The 22,988-nt window shown below is 41.4% G+C and overlaps 1 protein-coding gene across 2 annotated transcripts in view; it reads left to right on the forward strand.

Moving 5' to 3' along the window:
- Positions 1 to 3,540: 3,540 nt before the first annotated feature.
- ITCH (itchy E3 ubiquitin protein ligase) overlaps positions 3,541 to 22,988 on the forward strand; it is a 58,081-nt gene continuing 38,633 nt past the window's right edge. For both annotated transcript variants that reach the window (XM_061375496.1, XM_061375497.1), the window contains exon 1: positions 3,541 to 3,684. In XM_061375496.1, the coding sequence (XP_061231480.1) occupies positions 3,583 to 3,684 (102 nt within the window). In that variant the 5' untranslated portion in view covers positions 3,541 to 3,582. The remainder of the gene's footprint in view (positions 3,685 to 22,988) is intronic.

Consider the following 22,988-nt stretch of genomic DNA (forward strand, 5'->3'; position numbering starts at 1 on the left):
TGCATTTGTAAATCACCAACTTTGCAGACAGAAGTGTTAAGCCACTGTCAAAGATTTAAAATAGCTTAGCAGCTAATGAATGCTGATGACATCTGATGATTATTCAACAGTCACTTTGTGATATTTGCTTGGGGCTGTGTCTAGCCCAAAGTAGGTAAGCATTCACACGAACAAAATTCCTTCCATGGAGAGATGGTCACTGTGGTATCTTCAGTAGCAGGATCAGCTTATGTTGTTGATTTATATAGCATTACTACAGTGAGGTCCTAAATAAAGGTAGACAAAAACCTCAGGAAACTCAACAGCTAGTTCTGTATCTGGGAGGGAGTAACCCCAAGGCTGCACTGGTGATTAGAATATTGTTACTTACAATAGCCCAATTGAGAATAAATGCTATACATATTTTGCCACAAGAAACAATCTCTGTCACAGTGACCTTGAAATCTCTACTGGAGTGAGAAAGAACGAAAAAAATACTATGACTATTATTATCTCTCAGAAATTAACTCCCAGAAGCAGTGCTTGAGTGTATGAAACTTAGCAAATCTGGAAAGCTATAAAGCATGCACAGTTTTTCTAGAATGCCTTTGTACAAGATCATCCTGGAAACTGTAGGTAACTTTCCTAACCTGCTGGGGTTCTTAGCACTCAAAAGAAAGCTATGACAGAGAATAGCAAGAAAATTCCATCCTGCCTGAGTATCTTGCAGTTATAGAAAGTATAAGGAAAAATAAAATGATCAAATAGTCTTCCCTTTTCCCCACATAAGCAAATAAAAGAAGGATAAAGCCTTGGATACGTAGCTGTTCTGCCACTCAGTTATATTCATCTGTGCTTGCCACATTGTTCTAGTGTCAATTCATTATCTGTTATTCCAGGTCACTACCAGGCTATGATCTCTGAAAGAGTGTGAATGTGAAGACTGCTCTATGTTCATCCTGTCCTGGCAAGCATAGACTAATCATACTCTGTGCACCTGGAATGCATTCTTTTTCTCATGAATTTTGCAGAGCAGATGGCGCCAGTGGAACTTGACTGGAGGCATCAAAAGCTGAAAAATAAAGAGATTGGGGTTGCTGGTGTTGAACAACAATCATTTTTCTGAAATGCCAGTTACAAAAGGAGGAAAAAAATAATAACACAGAGGACAACTTGTGCGGTGTCCTTGAAAAAAGTCACTGTTATTAATTCACATCTGCTTTATCAACCTTTACCTTGGAAACCTAAAAACCAGTATGTGGAGACAGTGTTCTCACAGGAGAATGGATAATTGGTACATAAACTCTGAATAATCCAGCAAGGCCGTGAGAGGCCAGAGGAAGCTTAAGCAAGCAAGATAAGAAGAAGCTATAATTCACTGAGTTATGAGAACTGTGGGCTGTTGGCAAGCTTTCGAGGTCAAGTTCTCACACCTGTGCTTAACCAATTATGTGTTAGTCGCTAAGGGTCTTCAAGACATGTGTCCAATCATAATATGCCAAATCACTGTAAGTGCCTGTAAGAAATGGTATATAAGGAGTTAATTTAACTTTGTAATAAATTGGCAGTCGCTGATCACATTGATTGTCTCTGCATTGTCCACGACTCCCGTGTTGACACCAGCAAGACAAAAGCATTGACTGCAAATGGCCTCACTGCCCTAAGGATATATGCACATCTCTTGAATTCAGTAGCAGTCACCTGTATGTGTACTTGGGGTAGCATTCATCTCCTTCCTGCAAACTCTAAACTACTAAAGTTCATATTAATTCAGACAGCTGAAGTAAGAAGTCATAGTACACCTACCTTCAATGTCCCTGCAACTTTGGGAATCAAACCACAGGCAATCTGCAAAAACAAACCCAGTGTTATGTATCAGATGGGAGATAGAGCAAATACACTGTTAGGGAGCCCCCCCCCCCCCGTCCCGTCCCGTCCCCCGTCCCCCATCCCATCCCCCGTCCCCCCCGTCTCAGCACTCACAGGCTCTGACCAAGCAGCCAGTGTTGTTCTGTGCTGGAATTAAAGGGATTCCTGTGCTTGACGTTATGTGCGTTATGTTATGTTATGTTATACCTTGGTCAATCACAACTGCAGAGGGCTAACTGGAATGGAAACATGTATGTTATTCTGTTAGGGGAAAACAATCTAAACTGTTTTCTTGCTTAGGCCTCATCAAATGACAGAAACAGTCATTTAATTGCAGCTATGGAATCTTTCTTATTGGAGTTTATGTGTGAGGCAGGAAGAGAAGATGGATTTTTACATCCCTACCAGTTGTAAGAGAATGCTAAACTCTGCACTTGTAAAGTGTGCAATTTCCCTGAAACATTAGTGAAGATATTCTCTTACTCTTTGAAAATAATGGATTCTTTTCTCTGATTTCACTGCTTGGAAACTGAACACTCTTATTCCTCTCTGTCAAAACAGGAAGTGTATTTTAATTTTAATTCCAATGTATTCACTTATGCAATGGTGCATTCTGGTTAAGAAAAAGTACACTTGAAGCAAGGGTTTATGTAAAGGTTAAGTAATACTAATAGCTTACGTATCTGCAGTGCATACATTAAAACCACAAAACCTTGACTGTGTGGCCAAAATCTGCACTACCACTGATATCCCAGTTGCCTGTCTGTAAGAAACTCAGATTATCCAGAATGTCTCTTTGTGCTATCAGAAATTCCCTGTTAGTGTTGCTGTGATAACCCAGCACTGCCAGTGGCTTGTTAAGGTGTTCTTGTAACTTCAGAAGAGCGTTAGCCTAACCTGCATGCAGGGCTGCTTTGGTGATCAACGATTTTTATTGTAGTGTGTGTGGAGTGGGTCCAGAGAAGGGAATGGAGCTGGTGCAGGGCCTGGAGCACAGGGGTGATGAGGAACAGCTGGGGGACCTGGGGGGTTCAGTCTGGAGAAGGCTCAGGGGGGACCTGATGGCTCCCTACAACTGTCTGACAGGAGGATGGAGCCAGGAGGGGCTGGGCTCTGCTCCCAAGGAACAAGGGATGGGGCAAGAGGAAACGGCCTCAAGCTGCACCAGGGGAGGTTTAGATGGAGCTGAGGAACAATTCCTTCCCCAGAGGGTGCTCATGCATTGTAACAGGCTGCCCAGGCCAGTGCTGGCAGCACCCTCCCTGGAAGCATCCACACCCGGTGTAGACAATGCCCTCAGTGCCATGGGTTAGTGGTGGCCTTGGCAGTGCTGAGCCAATGGTTGGACTTGATGAGCTTAGAGATCTTTTCCAACCGAGCTGATGCTATGATTTAATATTCTATGTATGTGCTGTGTGTACATACACACACAATCCTTTCCAGGGCCCTGGCCCATATGGTTTCTGTGGCAGGTGAGGTGATGATCAGGACCAAACAGCTCCCTGCCGCTCCGGGCAGCCTCACGGCCAAACACTAGTCCCGTCCCGGGAAGCTGGTGCTGCAGAGCGCCCACTGACCCACTGCCACCGCCACGGCCCACGCACACAACACGCACGGCCACCGACCCGGAAGTCAGGCACTGCCGCGCAGGCCGACCCGCCGCGCTGGACCCGCCGCGGAGCACGCCGGGAACTGTAGTCATGGCGCGGCAGTGGCCGCGAAGGGACTCGGCGCATGCGCTGCTTCCGCCCGACTTTGCGAAGTCGCTGCTTCAGGCCGGGCTGGAGCCGCTGCCATCTTGGCCGGGAAGCGGAGCGGCTGCTGCGCCCGTGCCCGGTGAGGGAGCGGGGTCCGTGCCGCGGGCGGGGCGGGCAGCGGGAGGCGGTGGCGGGCACCGTGGGGTCGGGGCTTTGCGGACTCTTCAGGACGTGGCGTTCCCCAGGGCTTCTCTTGGCGGCCGTGGCGAGGCAGGGGGGAGAGAGGGACCCCGGCGGGCGTAGGCCTGGCTGCTTGAGGGGCTTCTCGCCCCGGGAGGGCCTCGCTGAGGGAACGTCTGTCCGCCAGTGCTGCCACCCCAGGCCCTGGCGGGTGTAGGTCTTGGGCCGGAGGTCGGACTAGGACGGCAGCGTCATTCTCTCCCCGGGGCACGGGGTGGCGGTGCCGGGACCCCGGCGCTGCCCTGGGAGGGCTGCCTGGCTCTGCCGCCCTTTTGCCGACGTTGCCGGCCTGCATTGGGGAGCCCCTTCGTCCGGCGGGTTGGGGCACCTGCCGGACCCCTGGCTGGGTCCCCTATTTCCCCCATCTCTGCATCTCTTACTCCCGTTGTCCCCAGCAGTATTTGCCCCTGCTACCTTTTCCAGGCTCCGTGTGGCTTTGATAAACCTCGAAACCTTTGGGCTCTGGGGATTCGCTCCCGTCAGAGGCTTTGTTTTCCGGCAGTCGGTCCGTAACGCAGCGCTCTCAAGCCTTCTTATTTAGCTCCTCTGAAGAGCGCGTCCCACTCCGTCCTGGGGCCCCTCTAGTTCACGCTGCAGTCTCTTTGCGAGGCTTCGCTGCCTTTGTCTCGTCAGGATACAGCCGTACCTTGAAGTAATGTTTCCCAGTGATAAAGCATGACTGTAGCTGGAGGTTTATACTGAACTGTATTCTCTCTTGTAAACACAGCAGAATGGCAGCGCTGGTTCCACTGCTCTTATTTTGGAAACACGGACAAGTTCCAGCCGTTACACCTCCTGCTTCCAAAGAGGGTGTCTTTGACCTTGTATAGCAATAGTATCCAGATATAAGCAGAAAGTGTTTGAGGGTGCCTTTAGTAGTTCTGATAGCCAAGAATTCAGCTGTAACTTGTGATGTTAAATGGCAAGTAGAACTTCAGATCTGTGTGTGATGCAGAGGGAAAGGCAGGTGTAGCACTTGAGATATCTGTTATCATTTTGTGTCGTCCTTTACCCTTGAAGCTTCAGAAAATATCCCAGCAAAACTTATCTATAGTTTAGTTACAGGCAAAGAAGTCAGAAACCAGGGTAGTTTAGACCATATTTTCCCAATATATTATTACTTATTTTAGTGAGTTTCTCATAATTTTGTTTGGTGTCTGCTACCCTAACACTCATCCTTTTCAAAGGGAAAAGGAGAGAAATACAGTCTTGTAAGGCGAAGTCACTTTTGAGGGTATGACAGTAGATCCAGCTCTGCTTGCTTGTATTTACCTGAAATAAGGCATAGATGTTTAAAAATGAAATATGAACTGCAGACTTAGATTCTGAGGATTGTAGTGCTTTAAAAAAAAAAAGTTAAAAAAAACCCCGAAACAAAACAAAAAAATACAACCCAAACCTACAAAAACCCAACAACCAAATTGAAACTCTTTTCTCTCACAGCTTAAGTCCAGAGCAGTTCTGGTGTAATGCCAGTTACATTGCTCTTTGCTACAGCCATTTGAATCTAAACTTGCTCTAGTGTGCGTTGTTAGTTGTGGTGTCTGACAGTTTTAATTAGTGTACTGAGCACATTCACCCTCAGCGATCAGTGAAATAATATGTAGCATTCTGATCCAAAGTGAATTTTCTTGTCTTCAAAGGAAAGACTTGATACAGTGCATGTGCAAGATGATGTTGTAGTGGGAAATAACTGAGACTTCCGAGTGCTAACTTTGAAAGCTTCTTACAGATTAAACAGTTTCTTTGGGGCTTAAGAGAGATTGAGGAGATTATTTACATGAATTTATTAGTTAAGTGGCATCACCTCGATTTCCTCCCTCGATTTTCTCTCCACCTTTAAGGTTCTGTTTCTTCTGTGGTGGAACAGATGTGAAATATGAAGTTGTTGTGTTTCTTTGTTTCTGAGTTTCAAAATGGTTTGGGAAAGTTAACTACAGAACAAATAAGACAGGTAGTAATGTAGCATGATATTTCTCTTGTAGAGTTGAAATTAATGGTTGTTATTGCTTGTTAAGGCAAAGCTCGCCTTAGCATTGCTTGAAAAATATTTCATGAGAGGTGTAGAAAATCAATTAATGTTCTTCTGTTGTAGAGCATATGCAATGGATAAGTGGCTTCTCAACAGCATTATCAGTGGATAGCATCTAAATGAACATATTTTGTAAATTTAAGCTGTTTAAACCAAGTGGTAAATCTGTTCAACCATAGTAAAGTGTTTTTCATGATGTTTTTCAGTTGTTTTCTGCTTAAAAGCAAGGAAAAGAGTCTGTATGGTTAGAGCAGAGGATAAACCCCTTGCAAATGGTAATGGTGAAACTTCTGGGCGTGCTGTTTATTGTGAAGCCTTTCTGTTTGGCTAGCCAGTAATGTTCCGGTAATGTTCTAATTCTTGTCAGTCTGCTGCACTTACATGTAATTGAAGGAACTACTTTGTGCCCTTACACCTAAGGAAAGTGAATACGTGTGTATAACCTAGAGGAGAGTATTTGTCTCAGTTGCTGCCTATAACTGTACTTTGGCCAGCTGTAGAAGCACTTTGAAGTGTGTGGTTACCTCAGAAGACGAAACAGACAAGCCATGATTATAGTCTAGGTTGGGAGGGTTCTGTTTTTTCTAGATACTTACTTTTTACTGTCTCATAAATTGAGTATTTTTAACAATTTTATGCAGTCCTTCTTGGGTTTGGTTTGACTGTTAGATGAGCTAATTCTGTGTCTGCAGTTTGGAGAGGGAAAGGTAGTTTTTCTTCTTCATTCCTCTTATCTGTTCATCCCTCTTTTCTGAAGAATAAAGCAATATGGACTTGAACATTTTCTGTAAGAGACTGGCATTCTGGCTTTACTTGCTGTAGTGCAGAGTTGCTGCAGTTGAAGGTTTGATCTTTTTCTTCATAATAATTGGAAATTACACTCAATAGAAATGACAGGATTGTGACAAATTGGGAAAGAGTATTTTAAAGCAGCCAAGGCCCTATTTTGTATGACCAGCTCTTCAGTTATGCTGGCAATTTCTGCTTTTACTATACACAGGCATAGAACGAACTTCCTGGTAAAACATCAAGGGTGGATTTTTTACCCCCCTCTCTGAGGAAACGCGATACTAGATCTTGTTATGCTGGTTATTCAAATCATTTTTTAAACTTGGCAGTATGTTAATATGCTGCTCTCTCTTTTTTAAGTTTTATTACAGTCCTCCCATTTAGAAACTGATAATGCCTGCTTTCCACCCACCTGCCTGAGCTATTCTAAACCATGCTGGTAGGAGAGACCTATTGTTTCAGGCATGAGAAGAACTACTTGCATGTTTGCATTTAGATCATTGATTTTTGAAGTTCAGAGTTTAGACTCAAATGGTATTGTTGGTAAGCAGGAAAAGGTCTGTTTTTAGGCATCAGGTGGATTGCTAAAGTTTTATTGTGTGGAACCTTTTCTAATCAAGAAGAAGTGAAACTTGGGTGACTTACCTTTTACCCAGAATGTGCAGATCTTGTATTTGGACTTGGGTAGATGATTGTATAGAAGCTGGAGCTTTCAAGAAGAGGTTGTTAATATTATCCTGTATGAAATCTTTATGCTCTGTTTTCTGTTCTTTAGAGGCCTAGTTTTTTTTGTCAAGGGTAGCCTTTCAGTAGACTTTTTCTCTCTTAGTATTATCTTGATACGTGGAAAGATCTGTTAAGGTTTAAAGCAATCTTGAATAGAAAAAGACATAGTAAAGGCAGGTTTATAATCTGGCTCTCTTTTATTCATTTATTCATCAAGTGGATAGCCATTTGCAGTGAAATATCCATCAAGAATATAATTTGTGACTGGGAGCATGTTCATTTACTTAAAAATAAAATGAGCTCTTTGATTCCTTCAGTTTCACTTGATTGTGATGGATCTTTTGCCAGTGCAAGTAATTTGTAAGTGGTTACTACCCTTTTTAGTTTTGTCTTGTCCGTTGCAGTGAGAAAAGCTAACAAAGACTGGGTGCTGAGCAAGCTGAAGAAGAAGTGCTGAGACATGGAAGAGCAGATTGTGTTAATTTTTAACATACTTTTGGTAGTAACCATTCTAGTGCCTGCCCCTATCTCCAGTGTTGTCTTTTAATTATATATTAATAATCATTACTCTTGCTTGACAGTTTGAGTGCTCAGATATCCAAATACTATTTCTTCACCACTGGTTTCATAAACATTTGAATGGATTAAGACCTGCTCCAAATACTGCATTTGTATGTACTTTTCTGACACCTTGGATCTTGCTCTGCCACTGCCATGAGCTGCTCTTCATTTATTTGCAGAGCGTCTGTCTGGAGCGAGCTGATTCTTTAGAAGGATTCCTCAACTTTAAAGGGTTTTTACTTTGGCTTGTCAGAGTTGAACTAATTGACCATTGGATCACTGATTAAATTCTCTTCACTCTGTAAGTGCCTCGTGTTTATATGTATGTGTGTATTTCCTACTGCTGTAAATACATAATTTCAGAGACTAGATAAGAAATACTGAGATTAATATATAAAAATGCTCATGAGATGGTAATGTGCTTGGTCTGATCTTTAACAAGGCTTACTAACCTTTGTAAAAGTAGGGAGCTGCATATTTTCACTAGGTTTTACCTGTAGTTGGACACCTGTTACTGTCTCTTCAAGTTATGACCTCCTGGGGTGATCTTGCATATGAAGGGCATTTCACTCTAGAAAGGAAGTGAGGAAAAAGAAAATACGGGAGCTTAAAAGGTAAAAAGTAACAGTGTGACACTGGCTTCTTTTCTGTGTAAGGATAGAAAGGCTGCTTCTGTTCTTCAGTGTACACAATTCATCCAGGGCACGTGTTATCATCAATGACGTAGTCCTCAAAGCAGCTTCTTATTCCAGCTGTTTGAAAGGGAAGAATAAGTATGATGATAACAGGAAAGAGGAGGGCAATGCTGAGGGTTTAGGAAAGCACTCTGACCACCTTCCTTCTATAGCTACCCAGACTAACTAACTGTCACCTGAGCTTTCGAGTTTGTTTTACATTGTGTTATTTAGTTTAATTCCGTTCAAAAGTGTTCATCATCTGAAGCTGAAGATACAGAGGAAGACTTAACAGTGGGCAGTACTTACACAGATAATGGGCGTACTCCATTTTGTGCTTGTTAATTTGAGTTTAACATGATATTCTAAAGTGTTAAAATATCTTTGCCATCTGCAAATGCAGCATGTGCTGTGTATTTAGAATGACCAATTTCCAGAGCAATGCTACATTTGTTAAACATTTGCTTGAACCAGATCTAGTTCAGGTCAATGAATAAGTGATCACAAGGTGAGGGTGTTCTCATTGTTCTTTTTGTGCACCATCGGATCAGTTGTGTTTAACCCCTCTTCTGAAATCTAACTTTGGCAAGTGGATTTGTTCTGTGTGGAAACCTGTTGCCATTGCTGGTGGATTATTTAGATATTCTCAGTGGTGTAAAGGTTTTAAACATAGTCCTGTGAGGTGTGGTATATCATCACTTTCTTCTTTTCCCTTTCTTCCCACCCCAGTCAGGCCCTCAAAACTATGAGACTTATGGCATTAGTGACAACCTGAATTAGTAAAGCAAAGGTGACACTTAAGAGTAGTCTTGCTTTCACCTGGGATGTGAATGTCTGAACAAAATAATGCTGTTCCTGATGGTGATGTTAGACGTGAAAAAGCTCTCAGATTAATGTGTGTTCACCTCAAAGCTGTGAACTTCCCAGTAGACACTATGTTTGACTGTAGAAGATACAAACAAAATGAATGCACAGTTAAGGGCGGACAATGTGGGAGTTAAGAGGGCAGGGACTTTGTTGACAGTAATGATAGGGATAGGATCTATCTATAGAGAAAGCCCTTTCCACAGCTGGGATTTCTTTGCTTTTTAATCTTTCACTTCCTATTTTTAAAATGGTAAACTCTGTATTTTGTATTTCTGATTCACAGCTTATAATCAAATACAGGAATGTTTTTATGCATTACAAGCTAAATAAAACTTGTCTGAACAAAATTGTCAAGACCTCCTCACATGTAGACTCAGGATTTGCACCTGGAAGACTCCTGTGCTGATTAAGGAGGTCATTATGCAGCATTATGACCCTATAGACTTTTACTGTAGTATGTGTGTACCTTCTTGGTTTGCCACATTTTGCATGGATGGGTAAGCTATGAAGGAGTGTATGTATGGTGTGTTAAGTGTGTTCACACTGTATTACACTCCTTGTGTAGGACAGTTTGTCAGGGCATGCAAAGTATGCCTATTTTATTAAAAATAAAACTAAAACCAGTTTTTCAGTTCTGGGGAACTCTGGGCTTCTCTTCTTCCTGAGGATTTACTGAATTTAAACAGGTCAGTGAGTGTCTGTTCAGCAGCAGAATTGGCACAAAGATGGGGACTAGGAGTCCCCATATGTGACTAGGAGGAACATGAAGAGGAAGGTGAGAGCACTCTTTCAGTAATATCAGACTGCTACAGTAGGACTGTGCTCCCCTGATAACTGTGCTGCTGTCATTCTTACTGTGCACTTACCTCTGGCTCACTGTCAAGTTTCAGTTTGGGAGGCAGTTCTAAGCTTCTTCACATACCTGTGGGCTTTAGGTTGTGTCCCTGCAGTATGGTGATTCTCTGGAAGTTGAAGGATGCGGCTAAAACTTGTTAGCAGATAAACCTATTCTTTCAAGTGTGCTGGGGCGTAAAGACTGAAACTTTCAGTCAAGGATTTTATTTATTACTACAGTTGGAAGTCCTGGGTTTCAGAGTCCAGAGACTTCAGAAGAGAGCCCTACTTTATCTTCTGATAAAGGGCAAAAGGGTTTCAGGGCAGCCCCACAAAACCCCAGTTAAATGGAAGTGCTGAGAATATCGAAATAGTGGTGCAGTTCTAATCCATCTTTTTCCTATAATTTCTGTTTTATTTTTCAGAGGCATGGGCTGGAATGTAACAAGCAGTTGAATGTTGTGGAGTAGGGGTGATTTTGTTGTCTCCTCCTGGCTATGTTTTCCTGTTGCCATCTGGTCACTTGCAAAAGATTCCCAGGAAGCAGGTGGTGGACTTCTGTTGGAATTAGAAAGCATGAAGATGATTCCTCTGGAACATAAGATTGTGCTTGCAGCAGTTTGCAGTTCTAAAAAGGACAGTGACCCGTAGCAGACTTTCAGATATCTTGTTGTTTACTTAAATCGTCTCAATTACCCCCTCACCCTCCCAGAAATTCTCATTTCCATTACATCTTTTGGCTTCCTGTGTTTTACTTCAGTGAAACATAATTTAGGTTGGAAATAGGCAAACTTTATTTCCAGCTGGCACTGAATTTAACACATGGGAATATTACTTAATTTTGTTACAAACACTAGATTTCCAGTTCTGGTTTCTTTGATTATTTGTAATACCTAAGAGTATTCAGAGAAGCAGCTTATTTTTCTAATGGGGCATTGTATGTACACTCTTAACCTTGGTAACTGTAAGAATTTCAGTGCATTGGGTACAGTAGTTCTTACAGCTGAGTCCAAGTTAATCAAGAGGAACTGTATCTTGTACTGTCTAATTTGTTAAAGCAAGTACAAGCAGCAAATGACAAAGAACTTTCTTTATCAAGAGATTCCAAATAATCAGCAAAGCTCAGGTTTGTGATTGCCACTGGTAGTAGAGAATGAAGCAGTTCTTTGAGCCTTGCCGGGTTGAGTTGCAGATCTGTGCAGTCTGTTTTGGCTTAGTTTATTGCTTGGGTACCTCCAGTGACAGTCTGTTCAGCAAAATAGTTTTTGTTGGGCAGTATCATTCACCAGTATCTTTCTGCTGATATCTCCATGGCCTTTTTTATCTGTGTTCATGAGATGTGCCTGGGGATCTCTTCATCATTACCACCCCAGAGAGAGGCACCTTTGTACAGGTGTACAGCACTTCCTCAGTGCTGTTGAACACTCTTTGAAAACAAGGTGTGTTGCATGCTGTACAGTTCTGAGCAGAACATACTAAAGAACCATGTTTAGGTTAGTATAGGTACCAGCTTTATTCTGTGGTTGAAGAATGTCTTACAGGTGACAGGATCTGGTTTTGGTTCTGGGTTTCTAGACTGCTAGTAAACAATATCCTTTCAAAAGGCTTCTTTTAAAAACAGTCTTTAAAATAACTGTAATAGTGGGTGAAGTTGTTAGTAGTGATTACAGGTAATAGTGTAATTTAGTGGTCAAGCTTTCTATTTCCATCCCCCCAGAGTTAAAAACTTTATATATCTTTGTTTGAATATGGGTATGTATGAGCCACTAAATATTCAATAAAGTGCTGCAAATGGAATGGGGAAATATGTTGGAGCAAGCATTGAGCTGTAAACAAGAAGAAAAACTAATGGCTGGAAATCACAAAGTCCTGAGTAGGTTCTGTCCTCTATTAGGAACTGAATAACTTTTTCTAAAGTGACTTGTTCTAAAGCTGCAAGGTAGATGGTGGAACAGAAGGTGGTGGCCTTGCATTTTATTCTGTTGTGAGAGTTGATAATATAGAGATTGCTTCTTACTGACACTTCAGAAGTAATGCCTTTGAAATACACTTAAAAATAGCTGTAATACAAACCCAGTAGTTTTCGTCTGATGCCAAAGCACAAAATAAGCAGTCAGAGTAGTTAAAGCTCAGGTGGTTCTCCAATAGATCTACCAGTCTTAGCTCTTTCCATGAGCATCAAAAGAAGTTCTGCAGTTTCTGAAATTTGTTCATGAAAGTTAATGATTTCCCCCCTTTTAATTGGGAAATAAAACTGTCATGTGAACTGTGATGCTCTGTTATTTCTGTAATAATGAGATAAGGGAGCTAAATGTATGCACTGGCAACTGTAAAATGAGTGAAAGTTAGTGGATATGTTAAAAACTTAAGGCTAAAGTGGTAGAGCAGCACACTGATGTGGATTTATCAGTTTGGTATGCAGCTATATTGTGCCTCCACAATCAAAATACCTGTATACGTCACTGGGATTTTTGGCAGTATCCTAGTTTGGTTTTTATATCGTAAGATAAACTTCATTGCCATTCTTTCTCAATAAGGTTTGGATTAATTTATACAGATATGTCAGAAACTTTGAGAAGCTCTTAGGGGATCAGCATCCTGTAAGTCACACAGCAGTCCAAATTTGTTACATACGGAATATTTTTAGTGTAGAGTAATTTGATTGTAAGTACTGCAGAGATGGGGACAGAGGCTTTATCATGTGTAAGAGATATGGAACAACATATCGTTTACTGTCCAGATTTGCTCAGGAAAGTTACTGCGATATGAGTTAAAATGAAGGAAATACTTAAAAGTATGAACAGCTTGAAACCTGCCATCAGCAAAGTAAAATGTCTTTTTGTCTTTTTTTCTATCACCCATTATATTCAATAACTTCCCCACCTCTGGTGTTATGTAAATAATGAAGGTATACCACAGGCTCCAAGGCAGCACTGTGTGAATGTTTTGTGAGGTTTCCTACCATGGCAAAAGAAAATTGCAGTAAGACAGGAATCAGTGTGCATATGGTGTGTAAAATGGCACATGGGGTTTATTCCTTTTCAGGTGTAGAGCTTTGCACTTCTTTTTGTGGAACTTGTGTTTCATAAGCATACTTGCTGAGGGTGAGCTGTTCAGCTGATAGCATTGTTCAGCTGATAAGTTACACAGTGTTGGCCAAGTGTGTGCCCTGGCTACAGCACTAAGGGTTAGCCTTTAGCTGAGTGGTATCCTGCTGACCACAACTCCTTGAGTCTTGCAGTTCAACCAGGTTTTCAGTTCCCCCCATGGTTCTCTCTGACCCATATGTTTTGTCTGCAAGGATGTAGCATGAGACAGTATCAAAGGTAACTAGCATCCACTGCTGTCACTGCTGTTTCTCACCATAGAAAGCTGTCAGTTTGGCCAAACGTGATTTCCCCTTCATAAATCCGTGCTGACTAATCCAAATCACCTTCTGTCTATAATATGTTAATAAATAGCTCTGATGAGAATTTGCTCCCTGACCTTCCCTGGGATTGAGAGGGGACTGACCAGCCTGTTGTTTCTTGGGTCGTTAGTCTTGTTCTTTTGAAGAAAGGAGTGACGTACCTTTTTCAGTACCTGGGAATGGGGAGAGTCACTCAGAGGAGCTGAGTGACCTTTTCACTTTTGCGTGGCAGTTTGGGCTTCACTGAGCTCAAACTTTACTTCAGAGATTTATCAGAAATGTTAGTTTTGGAAAATTATTTTCTCTAGCACACATAACGAATGGGGGAAAAACCATCTTGCTGGTTTTACTTCCACATGAAACAAGTAGTTCTGTGGTCCATCCCATTGCTGAGGCCTCAGAGAAACACCCTATTTGCAGACACAAGTACTTTGTGCATTAGTCATTCAAGTTAAATAGATACATGCTTTAAATGCAGTCAATCTGTTTGTCTAAGAGAATCCTTATTTATTTAGTTTTTAACTGCTGTGGTCATGTCTTTCCAGTAGTTTTGCAGGAAAAATTTTCTAGTCTTTGTTTTATGTAGAAGAAGGGAAAAAGCAATGATGGAGAGTGGGGAACTTTGGGGTTTCCTTTTTACCTTTTTATAAAGAAACATTGTGTGGAAGGATCTGCTCTGAAGCTGTCAAAACAGAGTGAAAGGCAGAAGTCCTGGCACAAAGTGACTAAGCATACTCGTGCATGAAAATACTTTACATCCATGAGCTGAGAATTAATGCAATAGAATGAGCTAGTCAGTGAACGTAACTTAGAGGTGTGGAGGTTTTCCATGTGGCTAGCACACATGCCACAGAGAAGCAGGAGAATGGGAAACAGGGAAGGCAGCTGCATTAGTGTTTTAATTGTTTTTATGTGGACAAGGAGTCCACTTTGGAAATGAATCCTGATTGTTCTCACAGACTGTGCTTTGGTTTGACTAGTGGTGAGCTTGGGTCAGGGAAGCTGACTTGCTTCTGCATAAAACTAGACTGGAAGCTGCAGTCCCACTGGTGTGGGGCTGTGGGATCAGAGTAAAGCTGTTCCAAAACTCAAACTCTAGAAATGTGTACTGTGTTGGTATTGGGGCTGCAGACCCCTCTTACAGTTTACCCCCTCTGCTGTTACATTTTGCTAGTTGCTGATGTGGACATGGCCCCAGCAAATCTGGTTAATGAAGGTACAGTGAGAGTTTAAAGCCTGTCAGCACCGGAAAAAGGCTATTGCCATTCTAAAAGATGCTATAGCAGTAAAGAGACAAGTCAACTACAGTATTTGAGAGGTGTGTATAAGGAGCTTTGAGAAAGATTCGAGTACAATGGCTCTGTAACAAAAGAGGAATCTGTTTTGGCAGGTATTTTCCCTCAGTGAAGCTTAGGAGCCACGAGACAGTGCAATAAGCTAATATGACCTAAAAAGGAATAGACCTATTTTTAAATACAACTTTTAGAAAGGAATTCTTTTACATTCCCTTGAATGTGTGCAGTAGGAACAAGTGTACAAAATGAAGCAGGAAAAGTCTTCAGGAAGAAAAGAGAAATGAACCAGAAAGAAACCTGAACTGAAAGAGAAACTTTTATGTGGATTTTCATTAACAAAAGGTGCATGTAAACACACATCCAAAGGTATTAAAGGAATACCTGTTACATTCCCTAACCCTGGAATTGCTTTTGGAAAACAGTGAGATGGAGAATGGTTCAGAAGGAGTTAGATTAGAAGCTCTTAGTCTTTCAACTGAGAGCCTTAGGAAATGAATATACAAACATATATGTACAAACGTGCTGGAGAAATAATTACACATGTTAAGAATTAAATCATAAAATGTATCTTGTCATATAATTACATAATTTTTTAGAACTATTATCTTTGCCCTCTGATTTTAGTAAAGCAGTCTGATTTACAGTTTGCATGAAGTGCTGAAAGAAGTAAAATATCTTAACTGAGAAATACCTCACGAGTTGGAAGTTGTAGTTGAATATGGCAGGAAGGTGGCTGCTTGGGGTAGAAGAGGCTATTCTGTTTGTAGTTCCCTTGTTCCCTGTTTATTCACTCTTTTTCTCCGTATTATTGCAAATACTGAGAGGAACTGAATTTCTAAGGAATTCATCTTTAGGTACCTTCATATTTTAACTTTCATGTTAAATATGGTTTGTTTTTCTTGATACATTTCAGTAGCAGTGTGGCACGGACATGCAGGAGGCTCAGTGTGAGGGTTTTTTTCACATTTATGTGTTAGGATATGTGTTACTGTGAAACTACAGTGTCACTCGCTGTCATTGTATTGAGGAACTTGAACAAAAATATACATAGGAAGGTTCTGAGAGAGAAGATATAAATGCTGCTTGACAGTTGGTTAGGCTGTGTTCAGAAATGTCTGAGAGTAAAACAAAGCTCTCCTCATCCTGTGTGAGAGGCTTTGTAGCCCAGCTTTAAATTAGTGTCTGTTGTGTATATTATGTCTCCACGTCTGTCATTGTCTGACCACTTCATTACAGGCAAAAGTTTAAGTATTTTATGGTGTGTTATTTTTATCTTGGCAGGTTTTGTTCATGTGTTTTATGTGGAATAACTTTTAATCATTGAGTATCTTTGTTTGAAATATGGAAATGTTAATTTGTGGTTTTCCTCATTATTTCTACTAACTTGCATTTCAGAGGAACTGTTAAAACTGCCAAAAGATGGGTAAATGGGAGGTGATTTGAGGTATCTCTTCCAGGCAATCATCAGTTGATAAATTACAAGTACAAAAATTGCTTAAAGGAATAAAAATAACTTAAATTATGGCTTAAAATTTTTGTTCTGGGTGATAATAGGATTATTTCATTGCCCTAATTAAAAATCAATTTAATAACATGAATAAAGTGGCTTATGGCTTGTGGATTTGTGTGTCCATCTCTTCTCGCTACCATATCACATAGCTAATGCAGTGATAAGTGGAGGTTTCCAGATAAATTCCTTCCTTCCCCTTCCATGGTAACAGGCAGGAAGAGACTTTGGTGAAGTTCTTTAGAGAATTTCCTTTTCATCTTTCATGAGAAGGTCTAAAATAACCTGTTGCAATCACCAGCATTAGTATTTGACATGCTCAAGATTGGGGTTTTGATTTGTTAGGAGCCTCTTAGCCTCAGAGCCAGCTGAAGCATAAATGTAGCTGTGGGGCAAAATGAGATTTTTATAGAGCAAACAGAACATAAATATTCCTGCTTTGGTAACTCTGGTAACTTTTGGACTCCATCTCTTCAGTGTTGCTTTGTGCTCAGAGCTCTCTGTTGCAATTAAAATACGAGTAGTGTTGAGAAACATAATCTCTGAATTATGAAACAAATTCATGTATTTCTGAGCAGATAAGGTGTTAGGGTACAGTCTTCCTTAGGTAAAGTGTAACCAAGGTTACAGGCTGCAGAATATTGGTTTGATGAAACAGTTGCAATTCAAAGCAAATACTGAATGCTTTTGGCTACCTGCTTGGTGTACTGATAGTGCAGAGTTACCAGTGACTGCTCATAACCACCTGGCCACACCACCAGCTTTTCCCTTGAGAAAATTCTCCTCCAAGGTTACCACAGGAAAATGTTTATACTTTTGAAGTACTTTCTTTTAAAAACCTGGAAATCTAACAATGTTGCTTTTTAAAAGTGAAATATAAAAGAGGGTTTTGCCCATTAGGGCTCTGTCAGCACATGTCTACCAATGACATTGCTTCAGTCTTTGTAACTGTCTTGTCTTCTCTGAGGGAGGATGGCCCTGAAGTTACAGCACAGTTTATTTTCAACCTGTATTTCCATCAAGCTCCATGTAGGACATGGTTCACAGTGCAAGGAAGTGGAAGAATCAAAAAAGAAAGCTGTAATTAATTTTTACAAGATGTAGAAGTTCTGATTGCTAAAAGTTGATGCTTTTTTTTTTTTTTTGTTTAGAGATGTCTGACAGTTCTAATAAAAGGAATTGTGTAAGGTCAGATGAACTTTGGTATTTGGAAGTGCGAAAAGGGTATTTCCCTATGTGCTCCATTGTGGAGTCCCTCCCATGGGATACAATACTTAAACTTCTCCAGTGTGGAGCTTTCCCATGGGCTGTGGTTCTTTAAGAACTGTTCTAGCATGGGTCCTTTCCATGGGATGCACTCCTTCAGGAAAAACTCCTCCAGTGTGGGTCCCCATGGACCACAGGTCCTGCCAGCTAATCTCCTCCTGTATGGGCTCCTTTCATAGAATCGTAGAACAGTTAGGGTTGGAAAGGACCTTAAGATCATCTCGTTCCAATCTCCCTGCCATGGGCAGGGACACCTCACACTAAACTGTCTCACCCAAGGCTCTGTCCAGCCTGGCTTTGAACACCACCAGGGATGGAGCATTCACAGCTTCCCTGGGCAACCCATTCCAGTGCCTCACCACCCTAACAGGAAAGAATTTTTTCCTTATATCCAATCTAAACTTCCGCTGTTTAAGTTTTAACCCATTACCCCTTGTCCTATCACTACAGTCCCTAATGAATAGTCCATCCCCAACATCCCTATAGCCCCTCCTTCAGATACTGGAAGGCTGCTATGAGGTCTTCAAGGAGCCTTCTCTTCTCCAGGCTGAACAGCCCCAACTTTCTCAGCCTGTCTTCATACAGGAGGTGCTCCAGTCCCCTGATCATCCTCGTGGCCTCCTCTGGACTTGTTCCAACAGTTCCATGTCCTTTCTATGTTGAGGACACCAGAACTGCACACAATACTCCAAGTGGGATCTCACAAGAGCAGAGTAGAGGGGCAGGATCACCTCCTTCGACCTGCTGGTCACGCTCCTTTTGATGCAGGCCAGGATATGGTTGGCTTTCTGGGCTGCCAAGCAGACACTGCTGGCTTATGTTCAATTTTTTATTGACCAACAGCCCCAAGTCCTTCTCCGCAGGGCTGCTCTGAATCTCTTCTCTGCCCAGCCTGTAGCTGTGCCTGGGATTGCTCCGAGCCAGGTGTAGGACCTTGCACTTGGCATGGTTAAACTTCATGAGGTTGGCATCAGCCCACCTCACAAGGTGGACTGCAGCCTCCTCACAGGAGCCTGCTCCTGTGTGGGCTCTGCACAGGCTGCAGCTTCCTTTAGGGCATGTCTGCCTGTTCTACTGTGGGATCATCTGTGATCTGCTGAGGACAGCCATGTTCTTCATGAGCTGCAGGGGAATCTCCACTCAGTTCCCTGATAACACCTCCTCCCCTACTTCTTCATTGACCTTGGTATCTGCAGATTTGTTTCTCTCATGTTTTCTCACTCCTCTCCCACACAACTGCTGCACAGTGGTTCTTACCCTTTCTTAACTGTGTTACTGCAGACACACTACCAGCATCTCTGATGGGCTTATCTGGGGCCAGTGGTGGGTGTCCTGGAGCTGGCTTTCTCCAGCGTGGCACAGCTCTTCGTCTTTTTTTCACAGTGATTACCCCTGCAGGGTCCCTGCTACCAAAGCTACATAAATCCAATAAAACCACCTACTATGGAGACAGGTTTGGGGCTAAATTTGGTAAGTTGTCTTTGGTAAATAAGAACATTGTGTATTCATTGCTTTCAGGGATTTGATACTCCATCAAGAAACGGCAGCCAATGGTTGTTTCAAGATCTTGCTATATAGGGTAAGCTTCCACAAGAGGAGGCCCAGGAAACTAGTTTTGCCCATTATGAAATGAATAAAAGAACACAAACCCTTATAAACCAACTTCATGTTGTCTGCCCATAATAACACATGGGTACTTCCAGCCATAAAAGGAATAGGCTGGAATATCTGGTTTCTTGACTGAAAAACATTGTCTTGCTTTGTGAGTAGCAAGGTGACTGCTTCCCTTCCAGTCCACAGATCAGGACATGGATCAGGTGTGCACGACCACTAGAAACATTCTCCTGAATCCTCATCACACAAATATTAGGATGAAGCATAGTTCAGAGTCAATGCAGTATTGTGCTGAAACTGTATTATTACAAAATTTTTTTAACAAGAGCTCAAAAGGCTAAAATAAGTTTCTAAAAGCAGTGATTTGTGAGGGGCTAATCCAGTTACTGTCCAGTTAATACCAGTGAATCCAACAGTTTAAAAATCTGATTGATTGTTGTAGGATGATTCAAGTTTTGCTCTCTTCTCTGTCTTCCTAAAAGCAGTTTAATTCTCCCTGCTGTGGGTTAACATGCGTGCCAAGTTTAATATATCTTGTTTTCCAACAGTGGTATTTAAGAACCAGGCATTTTAAATATTGCTCTATTTCTAAGATTACAGCAGTTCAACCAGTTTTGGCTTTAGTGGTTTGCATATATGAATTGTCCTCTTTGAAATGTATTGTACCATGAGAAGGAAATGGCTGAAATAAAAATAGACCATCTCTTTGTTTTTACAAATGGTTTTAATTCTCTCATGGAGCTCTCTGCAGTGGCTTTCCTTGCCAGGCTTCTTGGAATCAAGCAAGAGGCATATGATATTCATGTACACTTTTGTCTTTTGTTCCTCTCTGAGCATTTCTTAGAAGTCGGTAAAAGCTACATCCTTTTAGTCAGGAAGGGAATTCATTGGCAACTTACGCGAGCTGGTGGCAAAGCCTGTTCTGTCCCTTTTGTCCTGCCTGCCACAGCCTTAGCCTGAGAACAGCTTGCGGTTGGGGAATTACTGATGTGCTGCTGAAAGGGAAGAAACTGCCAAACTTCTTGATTCCCCTCTCCGCATCCCTTTTAGTGCTGTATATTGCAGTACTGTTTCTACATGTCTTTTTTTCCAATTGTTCAGTATCAAATGCTATCTGTATGTAGAAAGAAGTCCTATGAAGTATTTCTGCCAAGGGGCAGGTTATACAGGCAGGCTTCTTGGGGCACAGGGATGCTAATGAATAAATTCTCTATAATTTTCATGTAAGTCTTTGGTTTGAGAGGCCTGAAGACATAGTTTAATTTGGATTGCAGACAGTGTTGTTGGAAGCATTTTCGTCTGCGTGTTGAAGTTGATGGACCAGTTCTATCTGCACAGTTTGCATAAGGAACACTGGTGATCCCTGGTATTGAGGTAGAAGTTACAGTGTGAATATCACGTGGTGTCTGGCCACAACATTTCCAGAGTTATTCTGTCTTTCCTCAGGCAGTCTCTTTGTTTTGATAGTCAGGTTACATGTTTTTCAGCTCTTTCAACTTAGAAACTGTGGATTCAAAAGAGTTTCCCATGTTTCATTTTCTTTTGAAGTTGTACTTAGCAAACCCAAGGAATCGGTGCCGAGGATTAATGTTGCATAATTAATTGTCCCAGTGCTTTTAGAAAGGTGTTTAAGGCTGTGAATCTGTAGTTCCTCAGTCTTTGCTACTATCATTTTAAATATGTTCATAACACAGCATAGAGCCATCTTCTGATGCTATTGTAGGGTATCAGTAGGGTGTCAGACTGATCATTTATATTGTGTATGAGGTCAGTGGAAATTAGTATGACAAATCTCAGTGAGACTTTACAGGAAAGGACTGTGGAATTTACTTCTAAAGTCTCAGTTTAATTTTACCCACTCCACTCATTCTCTCCTACACATCATTTCCTCTTTTCTCTCACACTTGTGTACTCACAAGCACCAGGACATGTGTGTGTTGAGGTGGTATAGTCGGTGTCTTTTATGTGCAATATGGAGCTAATGGTATCTGTCAGCTGTTTGTTATGCTTTTGGGTTCCTTTTGGTGACAACCTACTTTATAGGTGGATATTTGGTATCCTATGGGAGTTGAGTTGTTTTAAGCTTAGTCCTTTGCTTTAGAATCTGGCTTACGTCAGCCCTCATAAATCTGAAGTAAAGGCTTAAGTTGTCTTTTTATTCCTTATTAGGAATATCCATATCCTTGTAGCTGCAGTATGTTTTCCTGCTGGGCTAACAGGAAAAGGAAGGATGTATGTGATGTAACGTAATCCTGCTGGCACTCTCTTTAACCCACAGGTTCCTTTGCTGTCCAGTCATCTGTGTCTTATCAGAGTGAAGGCATCCTGGTCTTGACACAAACACTCCTCAGAAAAGAAGTGTCCTTTGTTATCAGTAAAAGCTATTCTTTTAACCTTTGTTTTGCTGGTTTTTCAGGTTTATACGTGCATGTTTCCATTCCTCCTTAGTTCATACGAATCTTAACATCTCCATTACAGTTGTCTACAAGGTATGTTTACCTGTAGCAGAAAAACATCCAATAGGAATATTCAGGATAATAGTTACCCAGATAACCTCACTCATATTATGTATATATATATATATATATATACACACACACACCTGTTGCAGGAGATAAAAGGAGATATGACTTCTGACTCTGAAATACTGCTGTACTTCAAAAGGGTGTAGAAATGAAAGCCTGTAAGCAGAGGCAACAAGAAAGTGGATCTTGTGTTGAGCCAAAAGTACAATGGATTGTATCTGTTGTATATATAAATTAGATAGGGGGAAAAATATAAAATACGCATTTTTAAGGTGGCATAATGGGTGAAGTTTCTATTTCAATGTCAAGGATTTCTCATTAGCAAGTCCACAGTAGAGAAAGGACAAAAGTTGGACACCTCTTCTCTTACAGTTCTTGGTTTATCTATCTTGCTTTCCCCTTGTTGCAGCCTCTGAAGGTCATGTCACTTGGGTTGCTTCCCAAAGTGATTAAATTGTATTTCCCATAATTATATTTTTATTTAGTCTGTTGAATTGGCTCAAGTGTTGTCTTCGAGTCTGCATCTCACTCATTCTTACCAGAGCAGCTGTCTGTATGTGGCTTTGTGAATAGTTAAACAGAGTGTGTATGCAGTAGAAGGGAGGTGTGCATGAGGTCCTAGGTCTAACCTCGGGAGTACTTTTGCTGATAGCAGTGATGTGTTGACACTAGCTCAGCAGTTCAGCCTAGAGTCTTGGGCTGGTTTCCAGTGTGCTCTGCATTTCACAGCTATTCAACAGGCCATTTAGGCTTCTGGATTTTAAATTTCAGCAGATGTATTACTGCAGGGACTACTTTGATTTTTACTGCCTTCCTAGTGAATAGGTGTAGTGCTGCTCACATGCAGGAGTGGCCATTCTGCTGTTAAAACCTTCTGTTTCCATTCCTTATATAAATATCCCTTGATGCAGACCTCATAATTGCTTCCCTTTCCAACATGTACTCAACACTCTCATAATATGTGTCTATTCTTTTCTTCCTGGTTGATTACTCAGCAGTTTTTTTCTTTTTTTCTTTTTCTTTTTCTTTTTCCTTTTCCTTTTTCTTTTTTCTTTTCCTTTTCCTTTTTCTTTTTCTTTTCGTCTTGTTACTTATTTGGACAAA

The sequence above is a fragment of the Neopsephotus bourkii genome, unplaced genomic scaffold (assembly GCF_033783945.1).
Source record: "Neopsephotus bourkii isolate Nb327-2 ecotype Australia unplaced genomic scaffold, CSIRO-AGI_Nbou_v1 NB_1663, whole genome shotgun sequence".
Classification (NCBI taxonomy): Eukaryota; Metazoa; Chordata; class Aves; order Psittaciformes; family Psittacidae; genus Neopsephotus; species Neopsephotus bourkii.